This window comes from Syngnathus leptorhynchus, chromosome 9, assembly GCF_054491065.1.
Source record: "Syngnathus leptorhynchus isolate UIUO chromosome 9, UIUO_Slep, whole genome shotgun sequence".
Taxonomy (NCBI): domain Eukaryota; kingdom Metazoa; phylum Chordata; class Actinopteri; order Syngnathiformes; family Syngnathidae; genus Syngnathus; species Syngnathus leptorhynchus.
The window spans coordinates 7534217-7551095 of NC_141203.1; the positions used below are offsets into that span (position 1 = coordinate 7534217).

The 16879-nt window shown below is 41.3% G+C and overlaps 2 protein-coding genes across 3 annotated transcripts in view; both read left to right on the forward strand.

The window, feature by feature from the left end:
• The window catches only part of casq2 (calsequestrin 2), a 19686-nt gene continuing 2807 nt past the window's right edge, over window positions 1–16879 (forward strand). Inside the window, exons 1-6 of one of the 2 annotated variants that reach the window (XM_085919779.1) lie at window positions 1–150; window positions 13187–13308; window positions 14300–14619; window positions 15841–15925; window positions 16209–16309; window positions 16451–16562. In XM_085919779.1, the coding sequence (XP_085775905.1) occupies window positions 14383–14619; window positions 15841–15925; window positions 16209–16309; window positions 16451–16562 (535 nt within the window). In that variant the 5' untranslated portion in view covers window positions 1–150; window positions 13187–13308; window positions 14300–14382. Of the gene's footprint in view, window positions 151–13186; window positions 13309–14175; window positions 14620–15840; window positions 15926–16208; window positions 16310–16450; window positions 16563–16879 lie in introns of those variants that run through there. The other variant, XM_085919778.1, reaches the window with a different exon arrangement.
• slc5a3b (solute carrier family 5 member 3b) lies at window positions 7–7128 on the forward strand. Its single transcript, XM_085919775.1, has 2 exons — window positions 7–150; window positions 3174–7128. Exon 2 carries the CDS (start codon window positions 3404–3406, stop codon window positions 5516–5518), a length of 2115 nt encoding a protein of 704 aa, XP_085775901.1. The 5' UTR covers window positions 7–150; window positions 3174–3403; the 3' UTR covers window positions 5519–7128.

Genomic DNA, 16879 nt, shown 5'->3' on the forward strand with positions numbered 1-16879 from the left:
CGGAGGGACCACTTCTAACGGGGCCAAGCGACGACGCAACCTGGGCTTCTCCTTCTCCTCCTTTTTGCATCTTGCTGTCCCATCCTCCTCACCTCCTCTTGGGGGGTGTGTTGCCGTCGCCTCTTTGGCATCCTGACGCTCGTTTGAAAGGTACATGTTATTGTGTTCATCAATGTTAGCCTGACCACCACTTTTACTTCTACTATGTGCATCTATTTATGCATATATTTTTGCGATTTTTTTTTTTTTTAACTGCGTAGAGAAATTTATATTCGCTCGTAATGTAATGTTTCCTGTTTCGAGTTGCCTTCACGTGTCTTGCAGAATGTACAAAATTTGGGATTTTACCGTCTTCTTGTCGTGTCAAAATGTGATATTTATTATTTAAAAAAATATGCATAGAGGAGTCTTTTATTTAGATTTACGGAGACTCGTGAGATGCGCTGCAGGAGAAGCCGCGCTGTGAAGTTATTGTTCTAGAAATGTCTCACCTTCTACTACGCAGGTTCCCAACCTCAAGGGCCCGGAACCTAAGGGGTTCGGGTGTCATTATTTGAGTCAGAGAAATTATTTTATGCAAAAGAAAAAAGAAGCTGGTGCGTCTTTGATACATATTCACAGTTTAAAGGTGTTGGGTTTTAATGATGACATAATTAAGGACAAATATGAGTGACTTATTCTTATTTCACACATCAGACTCACAGCTCTGAGGTTTTGGTTTCAAGATTTGCCTCTGACAGTCCTGCATGGAGAAAAAGATTCTCATTATGTATGATTGTTTTAAAAATTAATGAATGTTGTGATGATGTTTTAATTATGTCAGAGTAATCATTTGAAACGCCCCCTAAACTATGTCTGCCATGCAGTTCTGGGTTCTACAGTAGAAAGTTCATGTGGTCATCATCTCTACCTCTCAGTCTGAGGTTCTACATTCAAATGTCTACTTGGGTTTTCCTGCGTGCTCCCCTCAAGAAAATCTTTTTGACATAAGATAGGTAGACACAAATGACTGCTCTAAAACCGAGTGTATGACTTCAAGGTGGATTTGATGTTTGCTGCAAAGATGCATGACTATTTCTCCCTTTTTAATAGAAAGGTTCCCCAAACTAAGGGGCCTGGAGCCAAAATGGGTCATAGGAACATTTTATTAGTGTAGCACGTCACCCCGCCCTAAAATATATTTATTATTGCTCCTTTTGATTGTTTTGTTGCGCAACGTGTTAAGTCTTAGAGACAAACTTTTTAATTTTGTGTTTTGAAAGTCTGCAAAATCCTTTCACAGTCTAACAGGTGACCTTTATACACAATAGTCACTCGGTCACTTCACACTGTGAACTGAAGGAGCATTTTTCCATTCCAGTTGCCTTGCAACCCTGCCAGCCATTCTGCAGGCGTCAGCTTTATTATGCAGGTAGCCGGCCAGCGGGAAAAAGAAAGAGTTGAGTCGTCAATAGAGAGTAAAGTGTGGACATATGCATTGTTGTACCAGTAGGTCTAATCTTCAGGTCTTAGTTAATCGACTTCTGTCAGCTTTGGTTTTGGTGTCTTATTGCAGTTTAAGAAGAATAATAGCACCAGTTTCATAGCTCCTGCCGGGAGTAAGTTGTCAGATCCACCTGACTTTGTGCATCCAGTTTCTAGAAGATTTGAGCGATACTAATTAATTAGTGAGTTGAATTGAAATGTGTCTGGGTTTTTTTGCCCCGAGGTTATAGTGCCGGAAATAATTTAGTTTTAAACCATCCAAACTTGTGCGAGCAGGGCTTTTTTTAGACAGCAGACTAAAGTTAGATTTTGCCCCCCCCCCCCCCTGTATTTGGACATTGGCTCCAAGGGTAAATATATTTTTAAAACTTTCAGGAGTGAAAATAAAAATGCTTCAAATTCTACTGAATCTTCAAACCAACAAAATAAGCTCTTTCAGGATAGTCAACCATTTAAGAGCATTTAAAAAAAAAAAAATCCTAGTAAATTTAAATGATGAGCTGTATTCTCTCTTTCTTTTTCTTACTTCATGAAATAGAGTTTATAACAAAAAACACCAAACCGACATGCTCATGCACATTTGAAGTCTGAATAAAAATCTGTGAATACAAAAATATTTCACTATTTTCAAGAGCATGTCAGCAACAAATGAAAATATAGATATGGGGGGCAAACTATTTTTTTGTCGTGGGCCGTATTGGAGATTGACAACGCCTTATATTATTTACAGTATAGGCTACACGACAAACTAATGAATAACTAGTTTTTATATCAGAGATTAGTAAAAACTGTTCAAATCCTTAAAAAAGCTGAATGGTAGTAAAAGTTCTCTATTTTTAGAAAGTGAAGACAATTTGTAAGGACACAAAGTTGATGCAAAATTTGTCTTCATGGGCCACACAACGTGATGTGGCGGGCCGTATCTGGCCCTCTGGCCCTCTGGCCTTGACACCTATGACATAGATCTTAGCTTTGATATGGTCATGATGAAATGCTAAAAGGAAAACGAAAACAAAGCTTGATTTTTAGTGAGTCACACAAACCAGCACCATTTCGTTAACGCCACAAACAATCTTTTTATTCAAAAAAATGAAATTTTTGCTGCGGAAAACTCAAGACAACAAGCAGTTCAATGACACAAGTTGATTCGATTCTGTCAGGAACAGATTCACTTTTGTTTTGACTTGGGAAAATCAAATGTCATGTCATTTTCTACTGATTTTCTTTTTTATCGCATTTATAGCTGAGAATATTTTCAGAGATTTCTTCCATTTTAACATTACATGCAAGTATACCAATGGATTTTTCGGCATGAAAGTTAGACCTCTCAATTTGTCCACCCAAGAATTGCTCCATACTTCTATTCCTATTTTGACTCTTTGACTGCTTACATAATGTTATTAAGCATCTTTACAAGTTTACACTGGCCGTGCTTAATCTGTTTTGCCAAAAAGATTAAACTGCAAATCTAAGCCAATTGAAACGTGAACCTTGCATTTTTTTTGGTCACTTTTGAGAAAATGTCTATCTTCCATGCTATTAGTCCCCTTATGTTTTGTCAGTTTGTTTTGGATACAAAAATTCTGAAGTCACGTCCATGTAAACATGTCCTAAACCTTGTCCTAAACCTTTCCAGCATAAATAAAATATCTAATGAGGTGTTTTTCTTTGCCTTTGCTGTCTTGCAGGAAGAAAAACTCTAGACTTTCCTAGACCAGAAGCACCTCAGCATCCTCTAAAAGTAGGGCAACCTGAGTGCTGGTGGATAAGCATAGCTAGCAAATTAGACCTGATCGTGGATACTACAGCTTCCAACCAGACAGCAAACCAAAGCAGGGCATTTCTGGGCGGGGTTTCAATAACTGACAGCGTTTTTATTCCTGGCAAGAAGTTTTCATTTTCACGTGATCAGTAAAAAATGGGTCCTGAAATGGAAGCGGCCGACATCGCCGTAGTTGCGTTATACTTTGTCCTAGTGCTCGTCATCGGCTTTTTCGCCATGTGGAAATCCAACCGCAGCACCGTGAGTGGCTACTTCCTGGCCGGGCGCTCCATGACCTGGATAGTGATCGGCGCCTCGCTCTTCGTGAGTAATATCGGCAGCGAACATTTCATCGGACTGGCCGGGTCGGGAGCGGCAGGCGGCTTTGCTGTGGGAGCTTGGGAGTTCAACGCCCTTCTGCTTCTGCAACTACTCGGCTGGGTCTTTATTCCCGTGTACATCCACTCAGGAGTGTTCACTATGCCCGAATACCTGTCCAAGCGCTATGGGGGCATTCGGCTGAAGGTCTACTTTGCTTTCCTCTCGATTCTCCTCTACATTTTTACCAAGCTGTCTGTGGACTTGTACGCCGGCGCTCTCTTCATCCAGGAGTCGCTCGGGTGGAATCTTTACCTGTCTATAGGTCTGCTCATCTGCATGACCGCCATTCTCACTGTCACCGGTGGGCTGGTGGCGGTTCTGTACACAGATGCGCTTCAGGCCGTGCTGATGATCGGTGGAGCCGCGACATTAACCATCATCAGCCTTCTTAAAGTGGGTGGGCTAGAAGGTGTCAAAGCTAAGTACATGGAAGCTATCCCCAACGTGACCGCCATCATGGCTACCGGGAACTATACGTATTCACCCTCTTGCCGTATCCACCCCAAACCCAACTCTCTCCGCATCCTCCACGGCCCCTTGGATGAAGATATTCCGTGGCCCGGGTTCATTCTGGGCCAAACCACCGCTTCCATTTGGTACTGGTGCGCCGACCAGGTCATAGTTCAGAGAGTGCTTGCGGCAAAGAACATTACCCACGCTAAGTGCTCCACACTCATGGCGGGACTCCTTAAGATCCTTCCCATGTTTTTAATCGTCATCCCGGGTATGATCTCCCGCATCTTGTTCGCCGACGAGATCGCCTGCATTGGGCCCGAACACTGCATGGATGTGTGCGGCTCTCAGGCGGGCTGCTCCAACATCGCCTACCCTCGTCTGGTCATGGCCGTGATGCCTGTGGGCCTCCGCGGTCTGATGATGGCGGTGATGATCGCAGCCCTTATGAGCGATCTCGACTCCATCTTTAACAGCGCGAGCACCATCTTCACCCTGGACATCTACCAAACCGCTCGAAAGAAGGCGTCTCAGCGGGAGCTGCTCATCGTGGGTCGCCTTTTTGTGGTGCTCATGGTGGTCATAAGCATCGCCTGGGTTCCCGTCATCATCGAGATGCAAGGCGGTCAGACCTACCTTTACATCCAGGAGGTGGCTGGCTACCTTACCCCGCCCATCGCCGCCCTCTTCTTACTCGGCGTCTTCTGGAAGCGGTGTAATGAGAAAGGAGCCTTCTGGGGAGGCATGACAGGTTCCGTTCTGGGTACCATCCGACTGATCCTGGCTTTTATGTACCGCCAGCCTCGCTGCGACCAACCAGACACCAGACCTGCTTTCATTGTTCAGGTCCACTACATGTATGTGGCGGCCGCTTTGTTCTGGATCTCAGGCTTTGTGGCCGTGGTGGTCAGTCTTCTCACATCTGCGCCGGAAGAGGAACAGATTCGCACCACGACGGTGTGGGGACTCCGTTTTGTGGAAAAATTGCCCGACAACCCAAAAGACACAGAGCAAATGTACCGGCTGACTGAGAAGAACGCCTTCATCGCCGACGCAAGCCTGCACAAAACTTTGCCCCCGGATGTCAGAAAGGAGAAGTGTCTGGACGGCGCCGATATCAAACTCCTGGTCACGTCCACCGACCACGACCCGGCCACCCCCAGCGCGGAGCCATCCCCGGCGACCACTCCCGCGGACAGGTTCGGTAAACTGGACGACGGAGAACGCCATGAAGTCAGCCGCTGTATTCGCCTGCTGGACTGGTTTTGTGGCTTCAAGGAGCCGTCGCAGGACACGCAGCCAAAAACGCCCCAGCAAAATGCGAGGGCGATAGCAGAGATGCTCCACGAACCACCGCGAGTCAAACTTTTCCTCAATCTTGGCCTGCTGTTCGTCTGCTCCGTGGGCATCTTCATGTTTATTATTTTTTCGCTGTAGTCGACTCTTGGCAATCACCTAACTGGTACAGACTGGTGGCCGTTGCAGGGGACCTGTTACAGACGAATTTATAAAGCTTTGAGAATCTCTGTAATATTTACAGTTGTCTTTTGTAGCTCTCTTAACAAGCTTATTCCAATGATTTTTTGTTTTTGTTTTTTGAATGATCGACGCTTCCCCATCAACAATGGACTACTTTTCAAGACTTTTTGCTTATCTGGCATTTGCCTGACCATTTTGTAAAGCGCTTGTTGTTAATCCTGTACTGAATATCTACTTGGATATTGAGGCTCGTTGTACTTCAAGTGCATTTTTGTATTGGCCTTATTTGACATATGCACTTAGCTTTTTTTTTTTTTTGTATTGTGACAAGTTCTGTGAATCGTTTTTCTTTTCTTGTTGACTGTGACTTCACTTAGTTGCTACTGTAGCATTCATGTGTTTTGTGGTAAGCGTTTATTTAAGATTGTAAACCACGAAAATTGGGAGCTAAAGCTCAAGCTGCTTAGATTTCAAATTCAAGGGTGTGTTTGGTAATCTTCTTTTGGCCAATGACAATTAGTATACGTCATGAAGATAAATCCTAATCAAGCCTCTCTTCTTTATGGAGGGAGCATTATGACACTTTAATCCTAAAAATGTTGCCTTTCTATGGGTGTACACAGATAATTCAAAACTTTTGATGACATCCCATATTAAAATAGAAAGCACAAATTTACGAGATTGTTTAGTATGGTACTTAACTGTGTTGTTAAAATGTGTTATTTTTGGATGTTTTGATGATTAAAAAAGTTTTTTGTGCACTACTATAGCTAGCATAAAAAAAAAATTACTAATGATTCTGTATCCATCTATATTTTATGCATATCTCATGTTACGTTCAAAAAGTGTGTTGAGTCTGTTGACTTTTATTCAAATGGCTTGTTTTCTGGTTTCCTGTCAAATACCATTTTCAAGTCTATTTACTGTGTCCGCGTGTACAATTGCAACTTTTGTACAACCTTTTACCAAATGTGTCTTAGTGTGAGTTTCTAGACTGGAAAAAAAAAGTCAAACAATAGACAAAAAAAAAGTTTTACATTCGAATTTGTGTGCTGTGTCATTAAAGCCATCTAAGTAAACAGCTTTCTTGTGTTGTAGCTTTTCCATTAGCTGTATCGTATTAATACGCTCGCTGTTGGATCGAGTTTAATTGAATATGGTTCATTGTCTCTAGATACCAACAAAAACACGTTATTGTGGTGTTTAACAATTTTTTTTTTTTTTTTAATTCAAAGTTAAGTGTGACAGCACAACTGTTTCATCAATGTCAGGTGTGAATGATGGAAGTTTCTTTTGTGACTGTTGTAGTGATCATCACTGGGAAAGAGCTTTAAACTTTTTTTTTGAGAAAGAGACATTGTTATTTTTATGGAGTTTGAAGAGATTTGAAATAAAGAAATTTATGGAAGAAAACACAATTGTTCTTAATTATACTCGAGTATATGATAGCGGTAGACTATGTGTAACTCAACACTCAAAGCAACTGAGATACAAACATAAGTTTCTAACGTCCTGTAAAAAAACAACAACCTCAATTTAACCTCTTCCTGTTTACATATACCGAAATGAAGCACTGATTGAAAAATTATTCAGCTTTTCTGCCACAATAAAAATGATTAAAGTTTTGAAACAGTTCTAAATACATAATACAATAACACTAACCGAAGCCTATATTCTAGTTAAACTGGTATTTCGCAAAAACGTCTCAAAGCTCATTGAGAGACAAACAATCCTGTCAGAATTTTCTTGACGAATCATGTGGTCAGCAAAGCGGGTGAGTCATGATAAATCCAAGCATCAATTTGAACATATCCAAGAACAAGTTCTAATTCGATCCAGATGAGTCGTCGCCTTTCACCTGAGGGAAATAACTCATTTTGTTGCCATGTTTGGCATCCAATATATTTATTCATTGTTGCATTTGACAAGGATTACATAATGCCCCGGGGAGGTTTGAATAATTTGTTGCGCCCTTTATCCTGGATGCATCCCACTGAGAAATCTCCAATTCATGACCTCACTCGATTTCTTAATGCTAATACATTTGACATTTGAATGTCTTCGTAAGGTGACATTTTAAGGAAGAAGCATTAGTAACGGATTTTTACTTAGAAACATACGCAACACATTATTGATAATCATCTTTTTGACACTTCCCCTTTTCATGAAATGTTTAAGGCAAATAATAAACAGATGTCGATTATTTCAAACCACATTTTTTGTAAACCACTTCCCCATTTCCAGTGAGGAAGTGTGCAGTCTATGGTCCCTTTTCTGACCCTAACCACATGACCTGTTTGTTGCATTATCCATCATTCTTAAAATCACAGGCTTGAAAACAATGTGACATGCAGACGTTGAGGGGTAATATTTTAATTGAGCAAAATATGGGACAATATCATTTAATGCAGTTAAGTGTAGCAGTTAGCGATAACAAAAACGATACAAACGGAGCTTTATCTCTGTAATGTCTAAATGTTTGACATTCATATTGGATTTCATTCAAGTGAGCAAGTACACCTAAGGTTTTGAATCCACTTCTTGATACAAGGGGTGTAACCACAGTTGAAGGTCAAATAGAACATTTAGATGCATTTTCTATTCCAATAAAAAATTAATGATTAAAAGAATAAACAGTGGAACTCAATCCATCCATTCCATTCTGAGATGCTGTTCCACCCGCTGATGTGCTCATTATTTTTAAACAAAACTATCAGATATAATTGAAATAATCTATGAAATACATGTAGCTCATTTTTGGACTTAATCCCACAAAATGAGCAGCGCAGGATCAGGGGTGCTGTTGCACCTTGTGAAGAATCAAGAACATGCTAACGTCAGCAAAATTGAAGGGCGAAGAGTCTCGGACAAATAGGAAAGGTCACAAAGCAGGCAGCTATTTAAAAAAAAATTGCACACAAGGTACAATGTGTAGAAACGATCGACAATTACAGTGTTATGTCATGAACTCCTGTGAGGATATGTTTTGTTGTTTTTGAAAATGTTGACTGATATATCACTTTGTTTTGTTGAGGGTCACAACACCTGTAGAAGAAAAATACTGTTGTCAACAATGCCCTATTGTAATGTTTTAGTTTAATATCCCTCAGGAAGAGATACTGCTTGTATTCCCACGAGCAGTATTATATCTTGTTTTGACTGACTTTCATTTGGACTAAATTCACAAGAGTCGCTCAACCCAGCACCTCTCCTACACATTTTGACCTCCGCCCTCCCTCTCTCCCTGACTCTGTGTCTCTGTCAAGAGGAAACTCCATGATATTGTCCTGGTGGAAAACTACTGGCATTCAGACTCGAGCTTTGTTCATTGTCTCATGCTAGACGGGCCCAAAAAACACGGGTGTCTTCTATAACGAATGCAGCAAAAGACTTCACGCTGTTGTGTAAGTGCTTCTAATCAAGCAGCATAAACTTTGGAAGTAAGACAATTCAAAACAAAGCGTAGAGATTGTTATCGACATAGTAAACTCAAGGCGACCCGTTTCCGAGCCTGAAGGCCCACTGAGTGGGACACTTAATCATAGAGGTCGGTGATTTTCTTTGTTCAAAACCTCTGAGACAGATCTTCTTGTGATGTGGTCTTGCTAATTTTATGGGTTTTAAATGGATCGATAGATGATTCAGATGGTGTTACTGTCAGGGTTCAGGTCCATCGGTCCTCATGAAAAAACAAAAGGAGGCTGCAGGGACTATATTTAGCGGGCTCTCATGCATTCCATCACAAGCCGGTTTTTTTTCACTTTGTCATTTGAGTCTCGTCAGGAATGAACAGTAGTTCGGATCAAAATGGCAATTGTTTCCTCAATCAGACTATATTTTCATCCACACATCAATTTCTGTTAGGTTACCAAGCAACAGCTCCACATTCTCAAGGGAACCATCTCAAAGGTAGATGAGCCACTGTACACTGTCTCTTTGGCGTATTCTCGGTGAGCGGTAAAATTCATACATCCATTTTCTAAAGTCCTTGTTCTCATTAGGGGTCAAAAGTGAGCCAACGTTCTGATTGCTAGGTCATCACAGGGCACCTCATGCTCACATTCACACATCTGGACAATTTAGGGTCTTCATTGAACCTAACATGCAAATCCAGAACTGTTACACCACTTGGGTGACAATTGATTTCATGTTATCCCAGAATTTATTTATAAAGTTAGTCCAGATGACCAGTGGGACATATTGCGGTCACAATAACCTTGACAGGTGTGATGGATTTTAAATTCGAATCACAAGAACCCTATCAGGGAATATTTCATGGATTTGTAACTACATTTTTTTTTTTAGAAAAAGGAAGTAGCCGGGGGAAAATCTATTTTTGAAATCATTGATTTGTAACAGGGTTTAAAAAGGAAGCAGACTAATTAGTCGTGTCATCACATGGTAGTGTGATGTGGGGGTGACTTATTCGAATTGTCCTCAAGCTTCTCCTGAATCTTGGTTGTCGGTCAAGAGTGTGACGATGAGAGGATGTCTTCCTTCTGTCATAAACATTTTTATATTCGTGGGAGTGGCAAGTTTGTGGCCGACGCACATTTATTTTGTCCCCAGCAACAAAAACACCGATGAACAAAGTGAGCCTTGATGGTAGAATAAATTACGGAAATATGAAATAAGCAGGAAAGTCGAGATGCTTTGTTCAATTTCTAATGGTGCATTTTTTTGCTGTTATGGCAAAGTTGTTCGAAAAATGGGTCATGAATCTTGAAGAATATAAACAAAGCCAAAATTAGTTTTTATCTCGATGGCACAGGGACTATAAACTCATAACGTGAGAATGTAGGTGAAGGTGAATGGAAAATTTAAAGACACGTGTGCGACGCCTCAGGTTACAGCAAAGTCTGTTTATGTTTCATCTGCCTGATGTTTGGACCCTTATCTTATCATATTCGTTTTGTCTTTCTGACGCATCAGATTGACACTGAAAGCCCGCGGCTGGTGAACTTAGCAGGCCTTGTCAATTTATTCAATTTTATTTGCATTTTGCTAACATCAAAGCATTTATCACAAACGTATGAACTGAAAAAAACAAGAACACTTATCCTAAGAGGCTTAGGTAAAATTTGGATGTTGGTGTTTTGTTGACTATTTAACGGTGAAGGAGAAGAACAGTCTAATACATGGAAAGACATTTCGTTGAAACTAACTGCACATTTTCATTTGAATAAGTAGTTTTAATGTTTCAGCAATCAAATGAGGTTGTCCCATGTTGTCTCACCCGCAAGGCGACCACGATTGTGTGATGTGAGTCACCCCGCTCACACTTTGTTTGATCTACTGCTCTCTGGGAAAAGGTACAGAAGCCTGAGCTCATGCACCACCAGACTCACCAACAGCTTCATACTCCAGGCTGTTAGGATCCTGAACTCTCCACCCTCGGCTGCATCACTTCCTGGCCTGGCTTTTGGGCGCTACATTCTGACTGTCTGCTGTATGCACACTTGCTCCATTTTTGCTCCTCTTGTTCATTCATTCATTCATTCATTCATTCATTCATTCATTCATTCATTCATTCATTCATTCATTCATTCATTCATTCATTCATTCCATCCATCCATCCATCCATCCATCCATCCATCCATCCATCCATCCATCCATCATTTCTGAACCGCTTAGTCCCCACGGGGGTCGTGGGCGTGCTGGAGCCTATCCCAGCCGTCATCGGGCAGTAGGCGGGGGACACCCTGAACTGGTTGCCAGCCAATCGCAGTATTTATTTATTTATTTATTTATTTATTTATTTATCACTCTTTTACTTGAATGTTTTGTTTGTCCGTGGATAGTAGAAAATGAAATTTCGATCTTTGTGTGTCTTGACATGTGAAGAAATTGACAATAAAGCAGACTTTGACTTTGACTCTGCAGGATGTTCCAAGCAGGTGTTTGACGAGCATTTCTTGGTCGTTTTTTTTCAACCTCTTTTTTTTTTTGTGTGGGACTGGTCATGAAGCGCTTGTGTGTGCTTGTGTGTGACTTCTAACAGCAAATGTGTTGATTAATGGACACGTTATGTTACGAATGTGTGTGACGGTAACGTTTATGTAACTTGATGAACCATGCGCTTTTTTCTGCAAATGTCAGCTCTGCCTCGGGATTGCCGTCTTGTCAAACGGGCCTTGTGTGTTATGTCATATTGCCGCTGGTTTGTTGAGCCCCTTGGTGTGTTTGTACCTCGCACGACAAGCCACAGTGCAAGCAATGCTGACTTGGCAGTGCATCACATGCCACGTTTGCTGTGTTTTTGAAAAATATTCAGCACAGACCAGCGGTACATGCACGGGGTTAGAGGTCACACAACAGCAATCGCAATGCTTGATTTGTTCATATCTGTAGAAAAATGACGCTTTTATAGCACATATTTTTGGAAATAAAAAAACTACTGAGCGGAAGTCAGAGTAGAGACAAGTGCTCTACAAAATGGTTGCATTGGTAAAAATTAAATTAAGGAGACGGTTGGGATTGATCACAAGCGAAGGTTAAATTCAGTGGAATCTTGAGTGGAAGCAGCAAACATGCTTTCTTTGTCTCTTTGTCATCTTTAAGAATTCCAAATATTTCAGACTAGTCCCCTGGTGTCCTTTCAAGGCATTTTGTGTTGCAACATTGCTTTTGTCAGTGGGAGACAAGTGTGGAATTCCTGAGGTTGAAAACAAACCGATTCCGAATACAATTAAAATGTCATGAGCCTAGACTAAGCAGACTTGGAAATAAAAAATGTTGAGCAGAAATTAGAGGTCAAAAGCTCAGTTTAATTTCTTATACCAAATATTTGATCAGTTGGCATCAAAAAACTCTGTAATGTTTGATTTAGCACTACAGGAACATTGCTGTGTGCCAAAAAAGTCGCATTTCTTTGCAGCGTTTTTATTGGCACTAGTCATCCGGCCACCACTCCTTGTGGAATTTTCCAAGCTGCGACTTTATTTCCACTTTTAGCTCCTGATGTGTGTGTGTGTGTGTCACAAATATATAAATGTATGTATCTGTTAACTTGTCATTTATTAAACACAACACAAACAATGATCTGGCTATGATCGAAAGCAGTGGTAAGGTGAGGAAGCATCTGCTCGATTACACTCAAGAACCTTGACCTACAAAACACACACACAAGCCTTCTTGTTTGCCAAACTGATGCTGAAGGGTTCTTCAGCAAGACTGTGTGTTGACTTAAGGGTGCCGCTCACATGACCGACTATATTGCGTAATGACCTCGACTTGGTGCATTCCAAGGCCTTGTGTCCCACAATGTGACTTAACTGAACATGCAACGGAGCAAGAAGGACATGGGCACATGTCAACATTGTCCGTGATCGCTGATACACTCGCTTGTCTTGTGTGCAGGCCCCATGAGTTCGATTCCTGCATTGATGGTGTGTGTGTGTATGTGTGTGTTTGTGACCAAAAACAAGTCAACATTTTCTTGTCTTGGGCTCCCCCTATAGGTACATTTGGTTAATTAAAAAAGCAGCAATGCAGTCTGTTTTTTAATGAAATGTAATTGAATAATTTGTCACATAAAAAACTGCATAACACAGTGATGGCTGACTTATTATTTTTCCCGTTTAAGTTCCTTTTTAATGTTCTATATTTTCCTTGTTTGTCTCCCAGCGAGCTGCGTCAACCTTACTGCCCCACCATCCCTTAGGAGTGTTTTGGATCATCACCATGACAACGAGGGTTGCAATGGGACAGCTGGTCCAGATGGAGGAGATCCTTTGGAGCGTCATCAGGTATTTGTGATTCGGGATCACATCTCAGACAAATGACCCCGAGCGCGAGAACTGCACTTCATCTTACTGACAAATCAACTCAAATTCAGAGTTGAGATTCTTCATATTTAGTATCTGCAGGTGTACCTAATGTTGTGCCCATCAAGTGTAAGACAGTCAGTGATCTTTTTCAGAGCACATGAATCTAAAACAGAACCCGTTAATGTTATTAGTCCCTCTAAGTGAAAATGCCTGCTTTGGAAAAACAGCAATACCTCAATTGGGCCATTGCTCTGTTTTCTTTCCTTCTTTGGACTCAAGTGTTGCTTGCTGTTTGTTTATGAGTCTTGTTGCCTTCACTTTCATCTTTGGCATATATTGTGACTTGTTGCTCTGAAGATCGACATCCATCAGAGAATCCCTCTTGAGATGTGTGGCAATGTCATCACACAGCTTCAATATGTGCACGAGGCTCTGTTGAGATTTGGCGTGACTTAAACGAACATTTCCAGGCAAAATCCTTCCATGCTGAGCACCACAGTAAAATATAAACAGGTGTTCAAGTTGCCCTTTTGCATGCACCTAAAATACTCTGCCGTTATCTCCTCAAAGCGCTAAATCACACATTCACTTTGCTTTTGGTCCTCTCCCAAAATATCCAAACCCCCCCTAAAGCTCGGCATCACCGCCATCCAGCCGTCCTGCCCGACACTATAAGCCGCCCCTCTTTCTCACCCGGACGTTTATTTTTAGGCTTCAAACAACTGCTCTCCTTAAAATGGGCCTACCCCCGCACGGGTGGAGGTGGAGCGCTGCTATGTATGGCGTTCCTTCTCCCCGGTCAGCCTCCTTCATGGGCCGGACCGTGCGCTCCTCTGTTGAGGTGTGAAGGAGCGAGAGGAGCAGGGCGAAATAAAGGATGCATGCAAAAGTGGGATTTCTGGGGATAACTCGGGAACACTGATGGACTTTTTTCTCCAGTCTTCACATTTCCTCTCGTAACCTCTCTCAGGGCCTGCGTGACCTTTGCAACTAACAACTCAACGCGCACTTCGGGGGACCTTTTGGAGCTCGTGGACATCATAGTCGAGGACCATGCTCGCCTTCTGGTTGGTTCTCCTCCCGTGCCTGGGTCTGGTGCCCGTGGCCCCGGCTGAGAAGGGTCTGGAGTTCCCTCAGTACGACGGGAAAGACCGCGTTCTCGACATCAACGATAAGAACTACAAGAAGGCCTTGAAGCAGTATGACATGCTATGCTTGTTTTACCACGAGCCCCTGGCGGACAACAAGGAGCAACAGAAACAACATCAGATGACGGAGCTGGTGCTTGAGGTGAGCATGATACGGCAGATACGCTTCATTTAAAGAAAATGAAATATCACACATTTTGTACATGCGATTTGTCATCTCGCCATTGAATGCATCGCTAATCAATCGACTTCCATGTACAGTCATTGGAATGGAGTTGCTTATCATGCAACAGTCAAATGAAAAATTCAAACTGTAATATCGTACGTATGCCCAATCATTTATTTTCAAGTACACACTGACATCTGAAGGCCACACTCCATCAGGAGGAAGGAGTCACGTTGCAGGAAGGTTCAATGCCACCACTCTATTATGAGCTTTAAATTGCTTCACAATGGAAGAGCCCACTAGACAATCTTTGGGAAGGCTCAATAATAATAGTAAAGATAATATTTGCAATTTGATTCCATTTGAATAAAATTTTAGTTCTGTAACTTTTAAGAGTTCACATAGTACTTGGCATTTTATTTTGAATTTAGTTGAACTTCCTTGATTTGACTTTCTATTTGAATCACAATGACCTATAATGACTGTTCAAAAAGGCCTCCACTAAATAATTGCATTTTTTTAAGAGATGATCTTTTCTATTATGTATCTATATTTCCGATTCAAGATCATTCACCGCACAGTGAAGTTAATTTCCTTTTGAAGCATACACTGCTGGAAACAATGTGCACACTGCATCTCAAGTTCCACACAGTCCCGACCTCCTGCTTAATCGCATGCCAGCAATGCACACTTGATATTTTGAAATTTGCTAGTGTTCTTGATTGGTATATTGAAAAAGTTTTTTTTGGGCCTAAAACAGTCACTTCATTTGGACAAACTTATCACAAAAGCACATTTTGTTGAATTTCACAATTTAAATGAATAAGGAAAGCTTAAATTCAGTTCTGATTTTACAGTGTACACATTGTATAGTTCCCTCGTGAGTTAGTACGCTGATGTCGAATAAATGAGGGGCAGAAATGCAAGTCTACTGAACGTATCTTCGTTTGTGATACAAATGCATTGTGATCCAAATATAAATCACCGTGTCGTAGCGGGAGCTTTCGCTTCGGAACAAATGCCACGCTCGTACTTTTGTGCTATTTTTAGAACAATCTGGCTAATTATGTAACTATGTCTCTGTGCCCTCCAGGGTATAATAACAATCTACATCTTCCCACTTAGAGGCTACACCAAATCAATAACACATGACTGTTTTTCGAATTCATCACATGTAATTTTTTTTTTTTTTTTCAGCTCGTGGCTCAAGTCATGGAAGAGAAAGACATTGGCTTTGGAATGGTCGACTCCCAAAAAGATGCCAAGGTGTCGAAAAAACTAGGCGAGTGTACTCGACAACAAGTCAACGAGTGATAATGATGATTTTATGAATATGATGCAACTGCAGTATGTTGTTTATTGATTTTGTATTGAATTGAAATATCAACTGAATATCAAAGGCCATTTGAAATAATTCGACAGAAGTGAACATCATTTTACTTTGTATCATTTCAAAAAAATGTATGTATTTGTCACTTGTGTAAGTCTTTGTATGTGAGGAAGTAATTTATCAGTATTTCATTTGATTTCGTTTTGTTTGATTTGATTTTCGTTTGTTACGTCAGGCCTGGAGGAGGAAGGCAGCGTGTACGTGTTCAAAGCCGATCGTGTGATTGAATTTGACGGCTGGCTTTCTGCCAACACCCTGGTGGAGTTCTTGCTGGATGTGAGTTCAACCACTCACGAACCCTAACTTGTAATCCTATCACCATCTTGAAGCCCCACCCTAACTTGAAAGAATCATTTGAAACCCTCACCCTGACTGAACCTTCACACCTCAATTCCAAAATGTTTTCCTTCTCTGCAGCTATTGGAGGAGCCCGTGGAAGTGATCGACAACGCTCTGGAGCTGAGGGCTTTTGACAAGATGGAGGAGGACATCCGCGTCATCGGTTACTTCAAGGGCGAGGACTCAGAGCGTAAGTGTCGAGAACGAAAAGCTCTTTTTGTTGTGTTGTTGTTGTTCGGGCTCAATTTTAATCAGCTCAAACGCCAATTTAAAAACAACGATAGTATAACATGCAAGATTAGCTAGTAGCTGTACAATAGCCATAACTTTGACGCCATCTTGTGGCATCTTTAAGCAATTACGAAACATTCTGGGTTGGCATAAAATACTGTATGTACTCTGTCAAAACACATTTTATATTTTGGGCCTACAGTAATTTATGGGGGAAAAGCCTTTAAATATAAATGATTAACATTTATGGAAAAAAATCTTCTTTGCTGGAAAGGG